The 24,171-nt window shown below is 42.0% G+C and overlaps 2 protein-coding genes across 3 annotated transcripts in view; one reads left to right on the top strand and one right to left on the bottom strand.

Annotated features, from left to right (window-relative positions):
* Window positions 1-10,520, bottom strand: part of LOC126556797 (uncharacterized) — a 109,820-nt gene extending 99,300 nt beyond the window's left edge. For both annotated transcript variants that reach the window (XM_050212311.1, XM_050212312.1), the window contains exon 1: window positions 10,460-10,520. In XM_050212311.1, the coding sequence (XP_050068268.1) occupies window positions 10,460-10,505 (46 nt within the window). In that variant the 5' untranslated portion in view covers window positions 10,506-10,520. The remainder of the gene's footprint in view (window positions 1-10,459) is intronic.
* Window positions 1-24,171, top strand: part of LOC126559328 (complexin) — a 553,464-nt gene that overhangs the window by 495,594 nt on the left and 33,699 nt on the right. The window lies entirely within an intron of this gene.

Raw genomic sequence — 24,171 nt, 5'->3', positions numbered from 1 at the left:
GCCCTCGATAGGTAATGCTGGCGCACTATGCTTGATAGGTCTACCGGGCCAGCACACTCACTCATACAGCACGATATGAGTGTTTTTTTGGGGGTCCCACAAAGAGGCGTAAAAAGTATGTGAAAATCTCTTGCATCGTCCTGGTGCGGACAAAAATGGGGAATGAAATATGGCCACACTTTTCCCTATGATAAGCTTTCCATAAAACCTACTCAGAAACAGGCGCACACACACACACACACGTTCGAAATTCGAAATATGAAACGGTCTAATGGAATTTTGCTACTGTTTTGCTTGCTTGTAGTTTCTCTTTAGTTGTGTTTGTCCTCAATTGGAATGATCGGCGGAGCTTTTAACGATTTGATTGAAATGACCTCAATTTTCATCTTCATAGATACAATTTGCTTTAAAGGGAACTTGCAACAGAATTCTTCAACAGAGTCTTAAAGCTTGTCACAGCATGCATTCTGTCACTTGTGTCCTTTCTAGTCCGTTTGAACTGTTTATCAAATTTTTTCCTTCCTCAACCTTCCAAGCGACCGACAAAGTTCATCTCACTGGCACCCTTCTTCCATTACGCTACATCAAAGATCTAAACTTTATCTACGCCCGTTGACGAAATGCACCGAACCACGCACAAACAAAAAAAAAAAAACTTTGAATCGTTTGATGAATTTGAACTGCCCTCGCGCAACTACTCTCCGGGAGCCAAATTGCGAATTTCTAAATGTCCTCCAACTGTACCGAACTGTGTTGCATCACGCTTCAGTTTAGTGCACCACCATCCCGACCGATCCACGACTAAAATCTGGCCCACGTACAGCACGATTAAAACGATAGTTATGCTCCGTTGTGCTCTTGGAGCGTAGAACCGAAACAAAAAATCGCTCCTCAACGATGACACACTAGTTTTTGTTTGCCAAACGCGTTTGATGCAAAACCCTATCCCTGGCCCAGCTCGGCACGGAACATTCACGACCGATCACTCGGTTTAATCGACTCCGCCATCAACCAACCAACGCTAGACGCCAGCGTGACTGACGGACAAACGAATGTAATTTTCACGTCATGAAGCGAATAACGCCGCTGGGAAATGGCAGGCTACGGTACCGAACCGCGTTTATCGCGACAGTGCTGCCGTAGCGATGCAGTTCTCGTGCACAAGAAGCACGGCACACTAATTCGACGATTGACTCGATTGATCTTCGATTTTCCACATAGGAGTTTCCCCTTTATAGCGCAGAAAATCGGGACGTAAATCAAAAATGAGTTAACCATCAAGCCGTTCCGTATCTCGTTCGGTAGAGTTAAGGGAAAATACACACACATGCTCACACACGCACACACAACTGCGGATGTCGTTTGATCGTTGACACCAACACTGTTCAGCAGCATACTTCCGTTGACACTCAATTAGTTTCCGGAGAACTCAGGGCGAAAAAAAAGAAAGAAAATCACAAAATAGAAGGACGCTGATTTAATGAGAGAATCTTTTTTTTAAACAGAAAAACGATTTCCTTGTTTTGCCCAAGTGCCTTTCCCGCCAATCGGAAAACTTTTTTCCCATCGGCCAGGGAGTCTCTGTTTGTAACTCAATTTTCATGATTTTTTGGAGCTTGTTGTGATTTTTGCCCGCGAATTTTGGAGGGAGAGCAGATCCATAAAAAGTAATACAGAAACGAAACTAGCCAGACTTTAAACACTTTATATCTACCAGCGCAGCGAAGACATTGCTTTCTGGTTTTGATTTTTTACTTTATTTGCTGAACGTACAGCGTTTCTACGATTTCGTCCTCGTCGCGCTGCTAAGCCGAAAAGTTCAAATTAGAATAATAAACTAATTATCTTCGGCGAGCACGAAACTCTCGCCTTTGGTGCCGTAGGGCAAAGCGCTGCACGCTACCCATCGTGCACCTGTAAGCCTGTTTCGCGCCCTTGAAAGAGGGAAGCGAATAGCGTACGCGCCTGGCGTGAGAGGTGTTACAAACGAAAGCAGCGAAATTCCTTTCTCAATTTCCACGGTTCAAAGTCTATCCAAGACCATCGAGAGCAGGCTGTATGCCACAGGATCAGCTTCGCCCGGCTATCGATCTAATCTCGTGCCGAAGCAATCCCTCAAGAATGCAATTAAAATTCCACCCCCAAAGGGCGAAAGTGCGTTGAGTAATTTATTCTTCACACTCTCTGCTACGTTCTTGCGAAAGTGCACAAATGCACTCACACACACACGCATTATGTAGCACCATGAAATTGCATTACTTGCGAACTAAAGGACAACTCAATCATCATTGCATCCCCAAGGATCCCCCAGTGCAGTTCCGTCATCGTTTCGACGTTCGACGAAGGTGTCACTCACAAAGGTGGCATTTGACGATTGAAGTTTTCAGTCAGTGGACGAGATGCCTTTCGTATTGGACTGCTGCTTGTGCCATCCTTTTCGTCGCACCGGTTGTTGTTGTTTGCAGAGAAGGAGTTTTGCGTGCGAAAAGGTATATCATGACGAATTCGTGGTACCACGCAGCGACTACATGGCACGCGAAATTGTGCCCCAACACACGCCAAATTGAACGGTGTATTAGTATGTATGTGACTCATGAGTGTTTTTTTTATGTTGGGGGCTTGGCTTTAGACCTTCGTGACGTCCTACATTTCACCCTTGGCTACTCAGTCGTGTGTCTAGCAGGAAGGATTCGTCATGAAATGGAACAGCAAAGCAACTGTTTGGCAGTAAAAAGTTGTAAATTTGTCTCTCAGCCAACACAGTTTTGGTTCGATTAGTTTCTGTCAAGAATAGCACACCATTTATGTATTGATAATGGAGCATTAATTGGGTACAAATGATGTCATTAGTTCCTTATTAACTTGTTTTTTTTTTTTGCCTCGATGATCAAACCAATTCCGTTACAAATGAATCGATTTGCTTAACTTGATTCCGTTTATGTGAAATTTCCTATTTCACTAGCACTATCCAATTACAGCAATTCACACTGTCGAAAATCAATCGTAGCAAAAGCAAACATCAGGCGATTATTTGTGTGTATCGCCAACACCAACGAAACACCCGAAACGCTTTTCCATCACATCCATATTTGCTTCACTGCGGTTCCGGGCTTAATAGTAATTATATCGCCACTGCACGTACTCGATCCACTTGGCAACGAATTTTCTATTCCCCTAGCGAACCAAGCGAGCCAACCGTGGCACCCGTTGCACGAACACACTGCACTTGCACTTTTCCCTCTCGAACTCCCTCCCTGTGGTGTGCATCGTGCAAAATGCAGAATGCAAGTCGGTTAGATTTGAAGCCGATGTTGCGCTGGATGAGGCACGAAAGGGGGAACGATTGGCAGTACCAGCAGGATTTCAACGGTGGCCGAATGCAATTTGCAAAAATTTGCCACGCACACGCTAGAACGGGCACAGCGGACTGGCACTTTTTCGGCTCGGCTCACGTCACTTAGAACGGTCCTTTCGCAACTGACTGCAAACCGACGGCCCGTTGTATTACGTGGTACCGGGCCTTTTTCCATTCGGGTTGCTCCTGCTTCCATTGGTACACACGCACACACACAAAGACATCACGCACGCACACTCGCATGCTTGCCCGAGCTTCCCGTCGGCTCTCGATCGCACCAAAACAAACGTTCGGGTGTTCGGTTGTGTTTGTCTTGAACGGGACGGCTTTTGCGTTGCTGGTTTAATTTGTTCGTCAGTCCGGTTGTAGTTCAGTCACCACAGGGAAAATCCCTTTTTCCTCTGGTGTGCAGAACATAATGGAAAACCAAAACAATTTTCCGAACGCCTCCGAAGCCGAACGCACGAAGTTCGGTTTGAAGCTTTGGAATGTGCTTTTGCTGAACCGAAAACCGACCGATGTTCGGGTTAAGCTTTCCGGGGGAGAATTTTTTCCCCAACCGTAAGGAGAAATGGAAGCTTTTTCATGCAAAGAGTGAGACAGACGGATGGTTTTATTTCCGCGTCAAATTCACCCGACCAAGTCGAGCTGTACTAAAACGGTCACGACAATTACACTGCTAAATATTCTTGAATGGGGATTTATTGCCTACCGGGGGTCGGGTGGTTATGGATGATGGTTTGGAGGTGGACGAAACGAAAAATTCGATAAAGATTGTGGCGCTTCAGACTAGGACGTTGTGGCAAACGAAATGGGCTATACGTAAATGTGCGATAAAACCAAAACTTGACCTCATCCATCATATCGCACTGAAAGGTGGTAGACTGTGTGTATGTGTATGTGGAGTTGGTAAAAATATTCTGGCTAATTGAGATGAAGAGTAATAGAGGTTAAGAGCTTTTATGTTGTTAATGTATTTTTTATTGAAAACTCAACAATTATTTTAAAAGGTGTTTTCACCACTGTACATTGTAAAAAACGAATAAATTTTTAAAATAAACACATACCTGCTGTTGTCTATATTCATATTCTAATTTTAAATAATTTAAACGGTCCATTCGATTTTCTCCAAGTGATACATCCAACAGCTTCACTATTAGCTGTCACAACAAAGTATTCTCTCAAAAATACAAAAATAAACTAAATCATATGCCCATCCTTCCTAATCATAAAGCTTCATTAGTCAAGTTTTCTAGACCGATTCGAGGACGTGAAGAATGCTCTTGAACACGGTTTCGTTTCCAGTGTTTACTTCAAAAAGGCGCCGTAAGGTGACCGTCCCGAGGCGTCTTAACAAAATATCTCACAAGCTCGGCGACCAACAATTCATATCGCTCTCCATTAGCTGCCCTGCAACGGTAACAACAGAGGACCTCGAGACGGGCATCGCTGTGGCATTACAACCTTAACCACTACACACTTGCACCGACTGCACAGAGTTGCAGGTTGCGTGCGGAGCGAAAATTTATGCATTTGCGTTACACTCGCCACCCTTTCCAGGGCTCCTTCCCCTCCTGTCAAGCCGGTAACAACCCTCTTGTGCTTACGAATGAAGAATGGTATTAGCTTAAGAAAAGAAGTTTGTAGTACGTTTGATGCTACGCGTTCACTTGGTCTCTCCTGTTTACAAGGACACAACGGGACAAAGGTTGACCGGGGCACTTGCGAGGGTTGCTTTGTGCCTGACGGATGGTTTGATGGCGTCCAAATGTTTCATGCATCGCTCCACCACGTTCTTTGTCTTGCTTCGTCTTGTCGTGTATGGTGTCGGGCAGGCTTCAGAACCAGCCCCAAACCATGGACACTGCCGAAGTGATGTAACTTTTCTCTCACCCTCAATCGCTCAACTTGGACCTCGGAGTAATGTTTGGCTCGTGATGGTAAGTAAAACTTGGCTAAGAATTCTTTTTTCCACCTGCTTCCCTTTCCCTCTCACAAACACTCACACAAACACCGATGCAGCAAACGCTTGGATTATTTGAAAACGGCATAAGATGTTAGATGTCGCGTGTTGGAGTGGATGCTAAGGAGAAGGAAAATAAGCTATTCTGAGGTACCAAAACATACGACATCGATGCGGCAAGGGGGCGATACGTAAACACAGTTGTGTAGCTGTTTGGAGCGTCCAAAACGAGTCCGAAAAGTAGGGTGACACTGAAACTTACCATAAATCTTAACTCGTTCGGGGCTAGTTTACTGTGAGGGCGAGATAGGCGAGAGATGCATTTGTGAACCTATTTGTGGAAAAAACAGCAATGCTCTTATCGCGCGACATGAGGAATTCGGTGCCATGTCGCTCGCTTTTCAACAGTTTGACCCTACGCTGAACAGGATTGGGACGCCGGGCAATGTATGAGGGAAAAGTTCGAAAGTTCAGGAGAATTTAAAATCTATTTTGATGCAACTTTCATGCATGTATTCGCCTTGTTGAGGAAAGAATCAACACCATAAAAATTGTTACGTCTGACTTGATCCCGATCTATGGGAAAACTTTTGTCCTTGAAGTTTGTTTAGAGGCCAAGTAGAGATTTGTGACCAAAGTGTCGTCTTTATATTTGCGCTAGTACAATAGAAGCACTTCTTTAACATTTATTAAATCAATTCGACAATCATCTAAAGAATCGGGTGTTTGCCATCTGATTAAACACTATTCCCGGGGGTGTTAGCATTGCAGTCACGATTATAAAATTGAGCCGCTAGACTCTTCATTCTCACGTGATATCAAAGTCCAGCAAAACAGCTTACGCTGTTCATTTGTAATCTACCGATTGCACCTTAATATCTCACTCAAGCAACAGCTCTCCGGTGCCGGCTATCTGTCGCAAGCCAGATAAAGAATACCTTTGCCTAAAGCGACCACCAGGTTCGTCAAAAGTCCTGACACAAGGATAATGATAATTCCCAGCTTAGTCCGTTTCTCCGTGCGGGCGGCACACAGACCACAGCGCGAAAGTACGTAATGGATGGTTCCTGTTGCCAAAAATCAAGTGTCCTGTTGTGTTCATAAGCGTAGTGGTTTTACAACTGTGGCCAATTAACGTGCCAGCCATTTAAGCCTATAGAAAGTAAACAGTACAATAAAATGAACAAATTTCTTCCGACACCTAAATACTCACGTTAATACTGTAGGACTGTAGGGAGAAAACATAGCAAGGACATAAACAAAAACTTTGGCTGGTTGGCCAGCGAAGCGCGATCTGATGAAATCGTCCGTAATCCGTTGCTTAGTACGGGAGTGACAGGTCGGTTCGGGGAATTTTCAGTTCGTTTCCTACAAAACCCCGCGAGGAAATCGTAAAGTTGACTTTATCCTCGCTAAGCTGTAGCGATCGTCGAGTCTCGTGAGTCGAGTATCAATGTCAATGTACGGTTGTCTGTGCGAGTTTTTTTTTATATCTTGCTGCCGCCTTGGATGACGGATTATGATTAGAGAAATGCTGGTTTGTGTGTTTTAAAGAACTGAATGTTTGAGGATTCCTGTATGGATGAAGATGAAGTTTAGTTTACTTGTTTGTGTCTCAAAATAAATATATTTCATGAAATTATCCCATCAATTATGGTCATGCTAGACGTGTTCATTGATATAAATATTATTTAAAACTATATTTTATAAACTTAATGTGCTATGCACTTTAATAAGCTCCTTTCTCAACTCTGATTGACGCTTTTGAAACGTTCCGTAAACTTCCAACGATTTTTGTTTTCCACTCAACCACAAACGGCCACTTCCGGTAAAACAATCAGGTAAGCTATTTCAGGAGCGTCTTTAAATAATGGATCAACTATCGATTAGTTGGCACACTCGAGAACGAGAACGAAAGAGGCCACGTCCAGCACGATAGATACCCGCAAGGACATCGAACCACGGGACATGAAACCGATACTGAAACCGGCCGAACCAATCGATGCTCATTTCGCTGCACTAATTCGAGCTAATCTATCCCGATGCCATTTCATTCTCAACCAGCGAGTTTTGTAAAAGCTGCATAAAGGTCGAATGATGCAGGGACAACGAAAAAAAATGATCTTAATTTTGAATTGCATCATGGACCCACAATGGGAACAAATCCGAGACTCAGCACTCCGGACGAGAGAGATCGGGCGCAGTGGATGAAGAGAACAAAAGGAATCGGTTGCACAAATCCGGAGGACAGTTGCCATACATAATATGCTGATTATCAATCAATTGAGACGAAAATAATGAAATCGTTCCACATTGATGAACGCAAATGGTTTGAAATGTGGTTGGTGCACGAGACATAGAGACAGAAGCAAGAGAAATGCTAGAAAACTGTATCCTGTCCATCTCTCAGGGTCTCTCACCTTCTCTTGATGGTACGATATTCTGATAATACCCTTTAGAGAATTTGGCATACATATGAGGGTTAGTAAAACGCATACCAGTTCACTTTCATTAAATACTACTTTAAATGACAATGCAAAGCATTGAATCGAAAATCCTACAAAATTCATTTTACCTTTTCCAAACACCATACATGGTTTAACTAAAGCCAACAAAGTGGTGTAGTCTGGTTTTCCGTAAAATGTTACACAATCGAAAAATGGGCAGAGAAATATGGAACCATTTTCGACCAGTTCCTGTCCGACCGTGGCGAATGTGGTTGCATGCGAAAAACTGGAACACCATTAAAAATCGTTGATCAGGGGTAAGTAAATCATTGCCTGTTCCGAGGTCCCGTACCGCATACGATCAACCAACCCCCTGTGGAACGAACTTTGTGTGTGTGTGGCCACGGGTACACAAAAGGCTAATTATAATTTAATCACACACATTTACATTTGCAACCACTGTCGTCTGTAGAAGTGTTGTAGCTTTTTCGTGCACCAGCCATTGACCGCCATACTACTGGACAGAGGGACAACTACTGGCGTGCAGGGGAAGCAAAATGTCGTAAGGATTGTTTCATCGGATGTAAGAACACTGTGCTAGTACAACGGAAACAACCTGTAATGGCGTCATGGTACATATTCAGGTGAAACTGTCGAGTAACGCGATGTTTTAAAAAGTGCACAATTATTCATTGCTGGTACCCGGCCCAATCGGTATTTGGATGCAAACTGTAGAGGAAATAAGCAATGGAAAGGTGTGTTGTCGTAGCTCATTGGAGTTTGCATGGCATTTTATTTTCTTCGCCACAGCCGCCGTGAGAGCAAACGATATATTTTTTAGCTGACATGAAAAGGTTTGTTTTGTTCGTTTCGAAACCATTGCATTCAAATAGTTTGTGATATATCGCCATACTGATTTGATTTTCATGCCTAGAATGCAAGAAATGTGGAAAATTTAACGAATATACTTAGGACATAACATTTGCTAAATGGATAAGTGAGACATGGATAGAAAAGGAATCTTCTGGTTTGGTACTAAATAAAAGTTATTTTTTGCAATCTATTTTGTTGCTTAAAATGTAAAAAAAAGACACATAACATTCTTCTAGTTATTATAACCTGTTTATCAAGGGCGGGCACAAAAAGATTTTTTTTTTTTTGTTATTTATGTTACTTTGTCCGATAGTTAGTTCATTGTATCGAATATTTATGTTCAACACCTGGTCTTTTCGCGTAAAATACAACTGCTGCAATCTCTCTTGGACCAATCCGCCTCAACCCAATCCAATTCGAACATTATGCCATTTCATCCAAATGAATGCTTTGTCACTTGGTCTTGGAGCAAAATACCAAAAACGAAAAGAAATTCTGTCTCATGACGAAAACATTGTTTGGTTAAAGACTCGAGAAGACCGCCCCTAGACTATTTTGTGTGCAGCACTGTGAGATGTCATTTATTTTGGACAGTGTATGTTTGGTGTGGTCAAAAATTGTATTTTGTTTATTATAGATACCAAGTAGAATAGAAAAATAAAGGAGAACACGCATTTTAGTGAGTGCTAAGCTTTGGATACATATAAGCGTGTTTTTTTTTCATATTGGCGGCCCTCAAATTTGTTTTAGTCGCCTGTGATGTAAAGTACCAGGCGTCTCCATTACTTTTTATTATTGAATCGTACGAGGCGTCTCCATTCACGAAACGTCAAATTAAAAACTATCTCGTTTTGTTTTATGATAGTTTTATTCATGATTGGATGAAAATTGTACAAAAATACCATAGTATTATTGCTTAACTTTGAACAGGAAAAAAACATAATTTTATTTAAAAGGGTAATTTAGATTGAAAATTATTTATATTTAATATAGCATTTAGCTGTAACATATTTATTAATAAATTATTGCCATGATCCTTCAATGCAAAACCCCATAATTGTTCAGACATTCATATCTTGTTCCAGCTGCAAAGAGGGAATAAATAATGTAATAGATCTATAAAATTATGCAATCCACTGTCTGTGCATACAAAAATATTTGCAGATTTGCTTCCAACTTTAAAAGCTGTTTCATAAGTTCAACATCGGTAACTTTTTTCGGAGAAAGCAAACAAGTTTTTCCTTGAAAAGCTTCCGACATCAATGCGTCTCGAAACGAGTTTCAACCTTCGAAATAGCTACATTTTTCGAACAAAATGTCCGCATGCGCATACCGTGGAGCTTTTTTCAAACATTGCAAGCTTTGCTCGCATAAGAAGTACTGTGTGAAGTTGTGCAAAAGCTTCAAGGCTTGAAAAGCTTTTAAAACGAAGTTTCACATTTTATCAACTTTTTATAGGAATGTTATGCTACCTTAACTTTATGGAAAACTTTCTCTATTGTCGATAACTCGTCGAGTTTTTATCGTAACGCATGCATAAACCGCTCGCTGTAACCGTTACATGCCCGCTCAAGGTCATGTAAACAATTTTGCCCAACTAGCATAGAGTAATGGTTTCCTTCCTGTACGTATCGCACAACACCGCACGTAACTGTCACAACTGTTGACGGTTTGACGGGTACGTATCGTTTGAATCAAGCATAAACCAAACGACTCACATTCATATTATTTTCCCACCCTCTTTGAGGCGTAAAATGTTACACTTTACTGCAGAAAAAAAAGCGAAATCCTGCAAAGAAAGCTTACAGTTTGTTTACTTACCGAGAATGGAAACGATGAGGAAAATTCTCAGCAATGTCACTAACATGATGATATGTTTTCGTTACTGTGCCCGTCGTCGGCGTCGTGAAAAGGCGTTATCCTTGGAGATTGTGTTTGTTTTTTCAGCTTTTTGTCTCTCGATGAGTAGTGCACGGTATACGACCGTACCGATAGCGTTGTTTGCACGCGAAAAGTGTGTGTGTGTGCTGGCCGTGCCGCGAAAGCGTGAATGAGAAGGTCGGGTGAGTGTGAAATTAATTTCTCCTGCCCGTCCTGTAACGGGCGTAACTCGTCTGGAAACTGAAATGAAAGCAAAAAGAGACAGAGAGAGCCACCCCAAGGTGGGTAAATAAATAAAAACGCTGTAAAAATATATCATCATTTAGCACGGTAAGTGTACTGCACTCGTAAGCGCGTGAGACACACTCACGCAGCGCGCGTGGTGCGGTCGGGCTTATCATTAGGTTGGTGGAACTGTGGTAGATTAAAAGAGAACCACTCACCTCAACAATGGTCGTTTAGGGGAGATGGACAAGAGAAGCCACGGATGGAAATGGCACCCAAAGTAAAACGAATGGGATACGCTCGAAATGTTGTGCTCATCTCGCACCATATGAATTTCGTTTGTAAGCAACAACAGCAGACGGTACGGGAAGATCGTGTGCCCGAGACACTTTTATGACAGTCCAGGGAGTTCGCTCAGAATGTCTCCATGGCCACCCGATGAGTTTACCGAGGAATAATAGAGACACAATGCAATCCTTCTCGTATGGTTCCCTAGTGCACTGTGCCACGATTATAATGTGTGGTATAAAAATGAAGCACCCTTGACCCTTCCTAGTTATTAAGCGTCATTTATTCGTTTTGGAAGTGATGCTGGATCTGCATCGGGGAAGTTAAAGGTAACGGTTGATGAGGCCGTTGCTAATGGAATGATATTAATTAGTAGCATTTTTGTTTTTTGCTTGCAAAACAGTACACTTGGTGATCGTAACACCAACAGCAGCGTACTGTAAATAATTTATGCGTTGAAGACCAGCAACAGGTTAAACCAGAAAAAAGGGCGTTCATTACAGCAGCTGAGCAGGTTTAAGAATAACAAAAAGGAGCATCACAATTATGCTTTCTTCGGGGAACAGTGATTGCGGTTAATTTTATTATCAACTTATTAAGTAATACAACAATGCGCGTTCAGACAGAGGATAAGGCGATAACGGCGCCGGTCATCACGACACGACAGAACTGGTGTTGAAATCCCATCCGGACCGTTTCCCCGATATGAGGACTAAGTCTTGTAAGCCACTTGATGGCTGACGTGACCGTAGAAAGCCCTTAAGCCAAGAAAAAGAATTTTGAATCTTAAAAATAACTTTGAAACTTAAAAATTATTGTTATTTTAAGTGTTCTTGAAAATTAAAAACCACAGTTTTTGTCTGCATTCTTTGCTTATTGCTTTAAGTATGCATTATTTTTAAACTAATGCCAATCATGCGAATTTTGCTAGTCACTATTTGATATGCGATGTATTTTAATACTATCGATGTTCGATGATTTGCAAAATTGATCTCTTGTGTGCTCGAGACATATACCTCAACTAACAAAACTTATGAATTAATTTCTACATGTTACATGAATTGTTCACTGACATAACGCTCACAATCACTTTTTTTCCTTTCAACCACAATTTCCTCCCATTTTTATGCTCACCGGTGAGTATCGTAGTGCGTCGTACCAACATGGAGGTCATGGAGAGCCAACCAATCGATACGTATTCAACGGCGTGTCTCATCCACGACAAAGGGGAAAACGAAACGTGATAAGGTTAAAGACGATGCAAAAACTGAAGGGTGGAATACGACCATCACAACGCAAAACGAATATTCCCACCTTCCCGCACTTACACACATTCATTGAACACTTTCGGACAGGGTTTTGTGGTTTGTACACTGCTCTTGGCGGTGTGGCTGTCCGATTTGCAAATCATACTCAAGCACGAAACGTAACCGGTTTCCGGAACGTGCTTCTGAACTGAGCGGAAATCGGCTAATCATCTGAAGGTGTTCGAACAGACCTACCTCGGCACATGGCGTCTAATGAGCCAACGTGAAACATATGTTCATCGTACTTGAAAAGAATCGAAAAATTGCCTCCTATGTGGAGGAGTTCAGTATTGTGATGCATTATTTCATCACAATGCTGAACTTGCCTGTGTTTTGCCACTCGGTTCGTCTACTCATTTTCATACTTGCATGTCATACTCATAATGTAGGCAAAACATACTTAATGTACCAACGTGTCTGCAAGCGTTCTTTTTTAATCAAATATTACAATGTAATTAAACGATTCTCTCAACTCATCTCCGCATACAACTCAGCGGTTGAAATGGTTTATTTTTCCATCACACTTGTACAAAACAAACGCCAGCCCATGTGGTGGACTACATAATCAGCCCGGACCGGACGGATGACAGTTAATCAAAAATTCGCAATCATCCTTTCCAACCAAGCCGACCACACGTCTCCATGTACCCGGACGCTCTTCTCTATCTATCCACGGTAACACCGGAAAGAGCGACAATCGGCAAGGGTGTGTTCGAGTTGACACACACACGCAAACAAAACAAAACCCTTTTCAACGACCCCGGTACGCCTCATTAGGATGGTCCCGGTCCCAGTTGCAGCAGGTGGAGATGGTAAGCTTCGGTGGCGGCTTTCGTCGGAAGGTAATAAAGCTCCGCTACTCATCAATTATTTACCCAAAATGCCATCGGTGTGTGGTTTCCGTCTTGGTGCTTTTGCTGCTACTTCATATTTCTTCTGCAAAACGAGCTGAAGATGGTGGTGATTCGAGGTTGCTGTTGACTATTAATTACACACCTGCACAGTTTGATCTTGTTTGGAAAGGATCTGGACAATGTTTTGATTTTGACTTCAGTAAACATTCGCGTGCACTTCTTATAATAATATGTTATTGTTATGATTGTTTTGCGAATTGATTGGTGTGTCTGTATGTGTTGACTAACATCAGTTTTGCAAATAAGAAGTATTTGGAAAACGATCGAGCGAAATGCGAAGAGGATATCCCTAATGGGCTTAATCAAGTGTCGCTCAGTTGAAATAATGTATGATAAATACATTAAAATTATTAATGCCATTTATCACAACAAACCAGTGTTGTGTGTCCTCTGAATAAGAATGAATAAGTGATTTATAATGTGCGAATTTGATACACTGTTCACTAAGAGTTTTGACAACTTTAAACTACTGACAGCATTTATGTTTTGCCAAAACGTTATAAAAGAGTTGTAATTTTTGCAACAAAATATAGTTTATTTTTAAGCCAGGTCCTTCATCTAGTCACACTGTGCAACTGTACCTATCCACAATCAGACACCTGGACATGGGACCCTATACCTTGCAGAATTTCTCGTACAACATCGTCGAGCACGTACGATATTGTCAATAAATTTACCACTTCTCTCACAGCCGACGCCACGTCACAACCGCTCACCCGTAAACGGTAGTTAATCTGCTTAAGAGGTATAAAATTTTATTTCTCCCCCCCCAAAAACACAGCTCCGCACCACAAACCTTGTTCGACACCCCGTCGTCGTACTCCAGCCGGAAGTGGAGCACAAATGTCACGCGGTTCCATGTGCAGACGAGTGCCACCAGCAGCAAGTGCGTGTGACCTGTGTGCCTTCCATTCTCGAGGCCTCGGCTTGACTGTGACTTCCAGCTGACTGTTTATCATCTTTGTCACCCATTTGGTTGAGGTGTGCAAGTTATGATAATACATAATTAATCATGTAATTAATTTTTGTATTCATAGCGCCTGTAAATAAAGTACCTTCGGCGTATGCACAGCCCTTCGGTCGGAATGAGAACCAAGGATCGACGGGATTTGAGTGAGTGCAGCTCTAGTAGTATACCTGTAAAAGGTAATCAACCATTGTTTTAAATCAACGGAAGGCAAGATGAAGCTCTCACTGAAGGCCTCTGTGTCGAGGCCTTACTTCCCGGTCAGTTGAACAATGTAACGACCGATTCCAAACCAAACAAGAAAAAATCCTTTCTCGAACAAATCATCCTAGCTCAACAATGCGTTGACGTCTTCACGGCAGGTCGTGCGTAGTGTAAATCCTGCTGAAATATTCAAAACAGTTTTATAACAAATAAATCCCCCCCTTTTTTATAACCGCGGTGCTCATAAATCTAAATAATTGATGTTCTCTCTCTCCAGCACAATCTCTCACGCTCCTTCCGCAAGAATGCCACCGTCTGGCCAAACCGTTCTGTCGCACAGCCTTTTCCTGTCCGTGTGTCCCGTCCGGTCGCCAAGAATCGGGACCGGAAAATGATAAAAAGTAGCACCAGTAGCAACCCAACCGTACCGAACATACCGGGGTTTGCGATTCTCGCTGTTGACACTCATTGCCCACAAAAAGACCCCACAGAGTTCATTGTCACTGTAACGCACCGGACGACCGGTGCCCGAATGGATGATGTTGGTGGCGGTTCCGGTCCCGGGACCAGGTTCGGTTCGGGTTCACTATTTTCCTCATGTCCTTTTTTTTTTGTTGGTAATTCTATTTTACTTTTTAACTGTTGCGAGCACTGAATGGCGAGTCCCTTTTTGCGCTTCCATTTAACGATCCGAAACCCCGAACACCATTGTTTAGGTTGCTGACCGCAAAGAAGCAACATAAAAAAAAACAACGCAATGAGCAACCACCATGGGTTTATGGTCGGCCAACGAGATCACGCAAAAGGATTTTTTTTTTTCGAGCAACGCTTTACACCTCTGTCCGTTCGAGCCGTGACTGAAATTTGAGTGAAAAAATCCGCTTGGTCAGGTAAACGTGAAAATGATCGAGGAAAAAAGGGGGTTACCGGGTGCCCAGATCGACCCCGAGCATGGAATGGGCTTAATGTTTCACATTCCACCGGGTTTGAAGTTGTGCAGTGCTGCGTGCCTATGCAATGGCCGTTTAAGCCCAGTGTGTGTGTGTGACAGGTACACTGTTGATGCTTTACACGCAACAGTGGGCTGAAACAATGAGCAGTGAATTTCGCTTTTTGTTTCGCGAACCTATTGTTGTTGAGATCTTTTAATTGGAGGAAAAACAATTCTCTTGATGATCAAACAGATTTTGAAGCAATTTTCGTGTCGTAACATTTTATTCAAAAATAACAAGTAATGTCAATTGCAGCACAAGCCTCAGAAAATGGTATTGAAATAGATACATATTCATTATGTTCATTGAAACATTTTTATGGTAATTGCAATGTAATATAGTTTTAGTAGAGGTGAGTGATTGCCGTTGGAGTAAGCGAATAAGTAATGTTTCAATATCCAGAAAATCGATGATGGATGTTTCCTTTTTTTTCGATAAAAATATGTCGAGTTTGATCACAATAAAGTGCTTTAGTATCTGTTACTCTTTTAAGTTGCTACATTTTGTTGACATTCCATAATATAAAATAAAGACTTATCTTATTTTAGTGTACCTTTCCAGTTTTGACTCATGAATGTCGTCATGGCGCCGTAGTACTGAAACATTACGTTAACACCTTACAAGCTGTACAGATATGAGTGACGCTTTATTAAACATATTTGGCCGCTCATTATTTTTAGTATAACGCGAGTCTAACGCTGGAGGTTCTTGCGTTTTGCAGTCCGTTCCTGGGATCGCCATCTCGATGATAGGATGATAGGATAGGTATCTGATGCTTGGGCTATCTCTTCTTAATGAACGTCTTGAGAAGGAGAGGCGTCTTCCATAACAGATCTCATAACAGGCATCATCGATAGCTCAGCGCTACTTTCTTCTATAAAGTGGTACATACGTATCCGCTAGACTCGCTTCAATCCCTAGCAGAGGTTGATCAAGATCTGTGGAGTCCCCAATCAAAATGAAAGTTGGGGTGGAACTACTAAACTAGTGACTTCCGGGGAGTGATCCAGCGCAGCGTATAAAAATGCTCAGATGCTCTTGTGAACTGTGCTCGAGGTCGATCAAAATTCCCAGAAAAAAATTGTTTTACGTTACAATCAATCTGTATTAATCATGAGAATACTTATGGAGTAGCACATTGCTTGAGCTTTAAAATGAAAAACATTTAAAATGAATTTCTGCATTTAAAATGAAAAACTATCATATTCTGTGAATGTGGAGTTGGTTTAGGCCCTTCATTAATCTACTGTCGAATACTTTATGATGGAATAAAAATCATTTCTTTTTTGCTGATAAATGGTTTGCTCGCATTTCTATCAAAATGATCTTTTTGTTGATCGTCTAACTAACTTAGCACCGAAGTTTTTAATCATTGTTGTTGCTGAGCCGGGCCCTTGTCCCGTTCAACCGATTGAGACCGGAGGATACCTCCGAATCAACCTTTCAAGACCGGAGGATGCCTCCGACTTGACGAAGTAATTTCGGCTAAATTGAAGACTGGAGTATGCCTCCGACTTCAATGAACAGTCTTAGGTGTTGGTTAGAATGCTGCTTTATTCAAATTCTTACTCGCTAATTAACACTATAAAAATGCTGACCGATCCGCAGTCAGCGGATATATCTGACCTGGTTTAATTGTTTTCGTTCGTTCACCTGATTATTATTTCTTTTTTGGTTGATCGCCTGTTTACCATTAACATTTTTGCCACGTCGGTAACATACGGCACATCGGTGCGTCGGCAACAATAGTATTTAATATTACTGCAAAAGTCTTCTGTCCGGATTTCCTTTAGGTTTGCAAAAAATCAGACTTTTTGCATGCCTTTGTCTATTTGGGCCATTTTAAAGCAGATTTTCTATCAGTTCTTTTGTGAACGATCAATAGCAAGGTGTATGAAAAGATCAGTAAAAAATAATCTTGACAAACAAAATCGGCCCTCAATTCAGTCAACTGCTGGATTTTATGAAGTCCGAACTTCCATTTTACTCACGGTATGAATGTGCCGAAAATTCAACCTTGGTTGCATACATGCATAAAATCATGTAAAAATTGTGTTCAAATGGTTGCACGCTCTGAAGAAGGCTAAGCAGTCCATTGAATAAACATTCAATGAATCAATAAATAATGCTTGTAATCGCCGCTGAGCCGTTTTACTTACAATCGTTCCATGTTGTTTTAAGCACAATTCCAATGTAAGTCACACAACAATAGCACAAAATTTTACTTTAAATTGTTCTTAGAATTCTGACGTTTTGACGAATAAGCAGCAGGAATTCACCTTAAACAACTATATGGATGTGTTTTTCCAATTGCTATACTCTATATTAGAGTGTTTAATGTTACACTCAATTATGTATTCTTTCAAAATTGCAATCTAAAACATTAACCATATCGCCAATCGAGGATAAAAGGATGGATACTAGGAAACATGCATGCCTGTACTGAAACGTTTTTCAGTATCCCATCGGCTATTCTCAAAGCCACTGACAGAGAATTACTCAGGTATCATCCTGAATCGGAAAAAGTGTCAAATTCCAGGTACAGGTTACATTATCGTTTTCTTCTCGTGTTCCTTCCTTGTGCAAAAAACTTGCGGAATATTACATGAAAAATCTTGGTCCTGATTATTTATCTAATTTTGTACAGCTCCCAAAGAATTCTGTCCTTACGCATATTACAATCATAACATCAGTGACTCATAAAACAAAGCGACCGTTTAACGTGTTTACAAATTTCGTTTATTACGAACGTGCAAACAATAGCCATAAGTTAATGTAACAATCAACAACTATATCAAGCGCAGCAAATCGTTGCATGTGTACCGATTGAATTTGAAAACGATACGCCTCATTAAGCGTGCCCCATTTACTGGTTGTTGGGCAAACTTGTTTTAACTGCCGCCAGTCGTTAAATTTTAACGACCCACGGACTCGTAGGCTCTACTCCCCATTCATTCCATTAAACGTTCCGAAACAGACAATTTCCGCTGGACTGGGGCCAGTTTTTATTGTGATTTATTTTTTGCTTGTTACGTTCTATTCACACGCTTTCACGATATCTAAAGCTGCATATGGCTTCGAATGATTAGTTTAAACGACGTTTCCTGTGCTCGAGCCTTTTCAACTTGCCAGCTATGCTCTGCGCTCGAACGACTCACGATCTCGATAAAATCGGTCTCCAATGACGCAACGCGACCCACCGCGGGCTCGATTGTTTACTTAACCCGCTGTCCCGCTGGGAATACCAACTCCAATCAGCAAAAGCAAACAAATGTAGAAGTAATCGATAAATATGGTTACTTTTTTATTTCATTCCTTCTTGCCCGCCGAACTGCTCCGCCGTACGGATGCAAAACCGAACCGCACAAACCGAAAACGTTGCCCGTTCCAATGATCCTGCAGTTTTATTTCACGATTCTCCCAATAAGACCGCTGCCATAACTCGTTCCTTCCGGTACCAGTGCAGGCAAAATGGTATTGGTGAATCGAAACAATTTTAATGAAACGTAAATAAGCCACTCAATAAGTGAGCTACATCGAAGGCCAACAACGGCGACGACGAAGACGTCGACGGCAATCTACGAGGACAACGTCGATTGCTTGTTAATGTTACCTCGGAAAGGACCGCCAGCAAGGGTCAATCTACCAGCATTACGTCACCCTGGGAACGCTCAGAAGAACTTCCTGTGCCAGGTGCGGTTTCTTGTAGCGACATCGGCAAAGCAAACAACCAATGACGAATAGAGACGTCAAATTGAATATAAAAATGTTAATTCGTCTCGACAGTGCTGCCAGTGCTTGAGGCACCACACGAAACGGTGGACACAGGGGAAAGGGGTGTTGCCAACGGGGCAGCACCCGTCGTTTGCTTTTGCTTCCTTCCTGTAGGGTTTGCACCGAGGGCACTAAATCAACGGGTGGCGACGATGATCAATCAAATAATAAATTTTCTTCCCACCTTACTGTAACGTTTCGTAACCGCGTGTTGTTGGCGGAAGTGCGACCAGGTTAAAGCACACCATGGGTCGCCCCATTTAAGGTTATCAGCACGAAGGAGGTTCGGCGAGTTCTTAAATGACGAATCTTGCTGCAATACACGGTGTATGGTTTTATATTTTTTAACAGTTTTAAAGAGCAACTTCAACTGAAATTGAAGTATCCTTGGGACGCATTCGACCATATAAGCTATGGAGCTAATGGATTAACTTTTCTGTTTGTACTTTTGTTTTATTTTTATACTTTTTGTTAATTGGTCGTTGTGAAGCAACTTTGGGCAACACTGAGCGAAAAAAGTTCAGAGCACCGGAGTTCAAATCCCTTCCGGATCGTCCCCCCGTAGTGAGGACTGACTATGACCATAATGATACCATAAAAGCTCTCCGCACAGTAGGCTTTATGTCATGTGTTTCTTAAAAATTTAAGGATCCATTTAGTGTTTAGTCTTTATATTGTACAACCGGACCGATTCTACAATTTCCGTGCATCTTGTGCAATTCCATCACAGCAGTATTTAATAAAAAAGATAACATCTGTTCAGTGTGAGGTTTTGCGAAACTTGTTTTATCGTCTTTCTTTCATCTCCATCTTATTTATTTTATTTGGGTTTACAATAGTTGGATAACTCGATGCTTGTAAATGTGAATATGTGTATGGTTTATTCTAGAAGAGTTTGATATAGCTATTCGAATCTCAAAAAACTGAATCGGTACACGATTATCAAAAATATTGTCAAAAAACATGGCGTTGTTATTTTTCTTTCGTTCAATGTATTCAAATCAGAATTAAATTTTTCTGTTTTAAAATTCATTTGTTATAAATCTGAAGTAAATAATCCACTAACATCAACTCATAAAATCAACACTGGGATCAATTACATCATCACACTTCATCCATGAATTCGCGAGACCTACTCCCGGTGAAGCTTCCAAAGTGAATGGAATGTTGCCAACCATTCTAAGGATTTCGATTGAAATTTGACCACAATTTATTCCTCCATTGAACAGTTATGATCCTTTGAAACAAATGCTGATTGATTGAATTACCACCCAAAAGTGACTAGCGGCCAATCCTGTTACGCATAATGTACCAACTCAACGGACGGTTGTTGTACTTTAATGTGAGCGTACAGCAAAGATTTTGCTCAAAATGCAATTCATCGTGGATCTGCTAGCTCCATTACTGGAATGTTTGTTGTTCGGTTCTGTCAGTCTTCATTTTCAAAAACTCACCTTAAACCTGCCCCAAGCCCCATACAGAACGTGACTGGGACAAACGAAAGCTGGAAAGAAAGTCGAAAGGAACGGTAAAACCCACCATTTCCTTTTAGCATAGTTAGGCTTTTACGCACGGCGCGTTCCATTGGAGACACTTTTAAGGTGACTTTTGGATTAGCTGGTCTTTCGGTTATTTTTTTCGATTTCTTACTTGCCGCGTTACGGTAAGTCCCCCGAAGGGCGAAACGGCAGAAAACAAAAAACGGAAATAAACAGAAAAAGTCTTGTCATGAACAGTTTTTGTTCACCTGCTTGGGGTTTTTTTCCCCCCTGTTTTACTCTTGGTTCGAAGAATTCTTTGATATCTCAGATGGTAACACGGGATGCAAGAGGACAGCAAAAAGTGAGCCCAAAACTGAAAGAAAGCCGGAACCCTCCGCTACACACCCGAAAAGTCACCGGTAATGAGATTAAGGTAGTTTGGCGCTCGTCCGAAAGTGTGGCTTCCATTTTCACCCTGCACCGGGACGCCATTCGCTTATTTACAAACCTCGGTTCATGGTCTCCAATTTTCGGACCATAGTGTGGGTTTTATTAGATTCGTTCGCTTCTTGTGCGGTGCTTCCATCGTTGCCATACGCACACGCCGTCCCGGGCCGTCAAATTATACGCCAGGAAGTGAAGAAATTTAAGTCAATTTATAACTTCAATTTTGCGGTCCACAAAAAAAGAAAAGCTTGAAAAGCACGTACGGTGTCCGAAGCTCGGTCGCCTAAGGAACAAGCATCATTTTATTAACTCACTTACGGTGGCCACAAAATATGTCTTATTTTTATGCAGTACAATATCGAGAGTTGGATCGAGAGCTGGCTTTAAGTTAGCAATGTTACAGGCCGGGAATGTAGGCGATTTTGTTGTTGAAAAGTCAACTGTTATTTGATTTATGTTTGAGATGTATTTCTATGACACAATCGTCTGTCTTTGTTGTGATAAAATTTCTAGAGAGACCATTATCCTCTCAACATAAAGCATATTTTCAATGTCATGACCTTTTGACTGCCAGCGTTCATCTGTGCATCTGATTTACCAAACAGCCCGGCACAGTGATTGATGACCGTTTGTGCTTTTCTAGCGCGAATCCCCTCTGGTGATCCACCTCTACTCCCGGGCCCGGGTCACTTAACGGCAAAACAGACGGGGATTCACTTAACAAATTTATAAGATCAAAAGTGAATCGCATTAGGTAACGCTCCAGCGGAGCGAACCTAGCCCCAAGCCGCACCTAGGTGGAGATCGAGCATCAAATCTTTTATCTGTTAACTCCGACGGTGGTGGTCCCTTGCTGGAGCACAACACACCCCCGGCTGCCATCGCCCGGTTGCAACTCCCCCATCGGAAGAGCGATGAATTTAATCAGGAAATGGGAAATTAGCTGCTTGGTTTTATTTGCCGAGACTATACGGTTAAGGCCTTTCGATTTCCTTTGGCTAGTTGCCGAGTTCATTTAGGCGCTCCGTACGGCATCCTGTCGGATTTTGCATGCCACCCGTGGCATGGCACCCGCTTATGAGTGTGGCTTGTTTGTCAGATTTTTTCTGCGTGGCCGTCTGGTACATCTGTCCTGTCGTGGTGGGAAAGATGTTTGAAAGGCCCCTCGACTGCTTTTAATTAGCAACCACAGCAGAAGGCAAAACGCTCAAAACGGAGCCTTATCTGACCAGCTTCTCCGTGTTTGGTTTGGGCATACTGTTTGATAAAATTGATTGGGCTGGCAAGGAATGGAATATCTCGTTTAATTGCCACCGTATCAGTCGCTGTATCAGATTGCCCGAACGGGGCTAAACAGGCAACGGTTAGCTATTTCGGGAAAGTCGAGCTATTTGAGCAGTTTAATTAGTTCACGCAATTGGATACGCAAATCTGACAGGAAATGGTCCAATAAAATTCTCATATTTAAGAGCCTAAGCACATCATCAGCTAATCTGATTGGTGGCGATACTTTGTTGGTGTCTTACTTATACATCTAGCCCAGTTTTTGTAGCAAAAAAGAAAACATTTAAAGAAGAGCTGAATATTGACTGCTTTCATCAGATTTTTCACAACTTACTTAAACTGCAAATCAAATTCTGTGAGTAGCGTCCCAGATTTTCGCTCCAGATTATAACTCAAAAGTCAAATATACCATATTAAAAATACCCGTGAAACTGTCAGCGAACGAAAAAAAGCTTTGCTTTCCTTCCTTACAGATAGTTAAACCTCCCAAGAGAGTTCGATCAATTTAAAGAGCCAGAACAACAACAAAAAAAACCTACAGCGATTTTCTGCTCTCTCCCTGTGGATCTTCTGCGGTGGATGCTGTATCGATTGCAATCCACTGGCTTCCAGCTAGTAGTGCCCGTAACCCATATGCCATCAGGCCAATTTTTCAAGCACACTCCAACCCATCAGCGCCCGTTATGCCTTACATCAATTCATCCCGGAGCGTGGTATGCGTTCAGTCGGCCGGTGTAACCTCGAGCCCCGGGAAAATGTAGCACATTTCCGAAGCATTTCCACACACGCGGTCGATCGGCACCTTTCTTCTACCATGTATTTCTTTTTTTTTTTGCCCACGCTTCGGGCGGAAATGTAATCATCACGTACGATCGATACGCTGTGCACAGATGGAACATAGCAGAAACGGTGGCCTTTGCTCTCAGTTTTTCGGGCACCATCCAGCTTCATTAATGTTTAAAGCGGTGAACAACTATTTGACAGCCATCAATTGGCTGCATCGATCGGGTCAGCTTTTGAGTGAGGCGGAAGGTGGAGTGTTCCAAGCGAAGGCGGAAATTCGATAGTGGAAGGTTCGTTAGAGATGAAAGCCCATTACTTACGCCTCGGCAGGTTTTTGTCCAGGCGTTTGCTGATGCCGTTAACGGTTGCACAGGGAGCGGAAAACAATGGTAAAACGAAAGGGGAATTTTGCCCACCCCCGTACTAGAACAGACGGAAAGCGGTTTATGTCGTGCGTGGTATAGCATCGATTCATACCCGGTTACGCCGGTTTCTCTGCTCAAAGCAATTCCCCTGCTCGATCGATTATTAATCGATCTCAAACAAACTCTCCGATAGGTTTGGCCCAATTCAAGCGTCTCATTTCATGGGTCGAATCGAATTTACACTTCCCTCGTCCTAGGGCTAATAGGAAAATGTAAACTGGAACGATTGCCTGCATCCGGTGATGGGCCGTTTTTGGGTAGAGCTTTTCCACCCAATTCTCTTATCCATTTAGCCTTGATGATAATGAACCTCTCGTCGGGAGGATGCTCATCGAATTAGTATCCAATTCACTATAAGGATGTACGTTACAGATTGTAGGGATGAATGCAGTTAATAACATGAACATTACTTTACTGCATTATCACAGTGTAAAAATACCCATTACGCTATCTTTACTGTAGAAACTCAAATTTTCAACACCATTTTATGTCTATCACCAATAGTAATCATGTATTGCGCTGATAATGTTAATGTTAATTAGATTTGATAAGTCAAAACAT

The sequence above is a fragment of the Anopheles maculipalpis genome, chromosome 2RL (assembly GCF_943734695.1).
Source record: "Anopheles maculipalpis chromosome 2RL, idAnoMacuDA_375_x, whole genome shotgun sequence".
Taxonomy (NCBI): Eukaryota; Metazoa; Arthropoda; class Insecta; order Diptera; family Culicidae; genus Anopheles; species Anopheles maculipalpis.
Note: the sequence above shows the minus strand (reverse complement) of the source record. Positions and strands in the feature narration are given on the sequence as shown.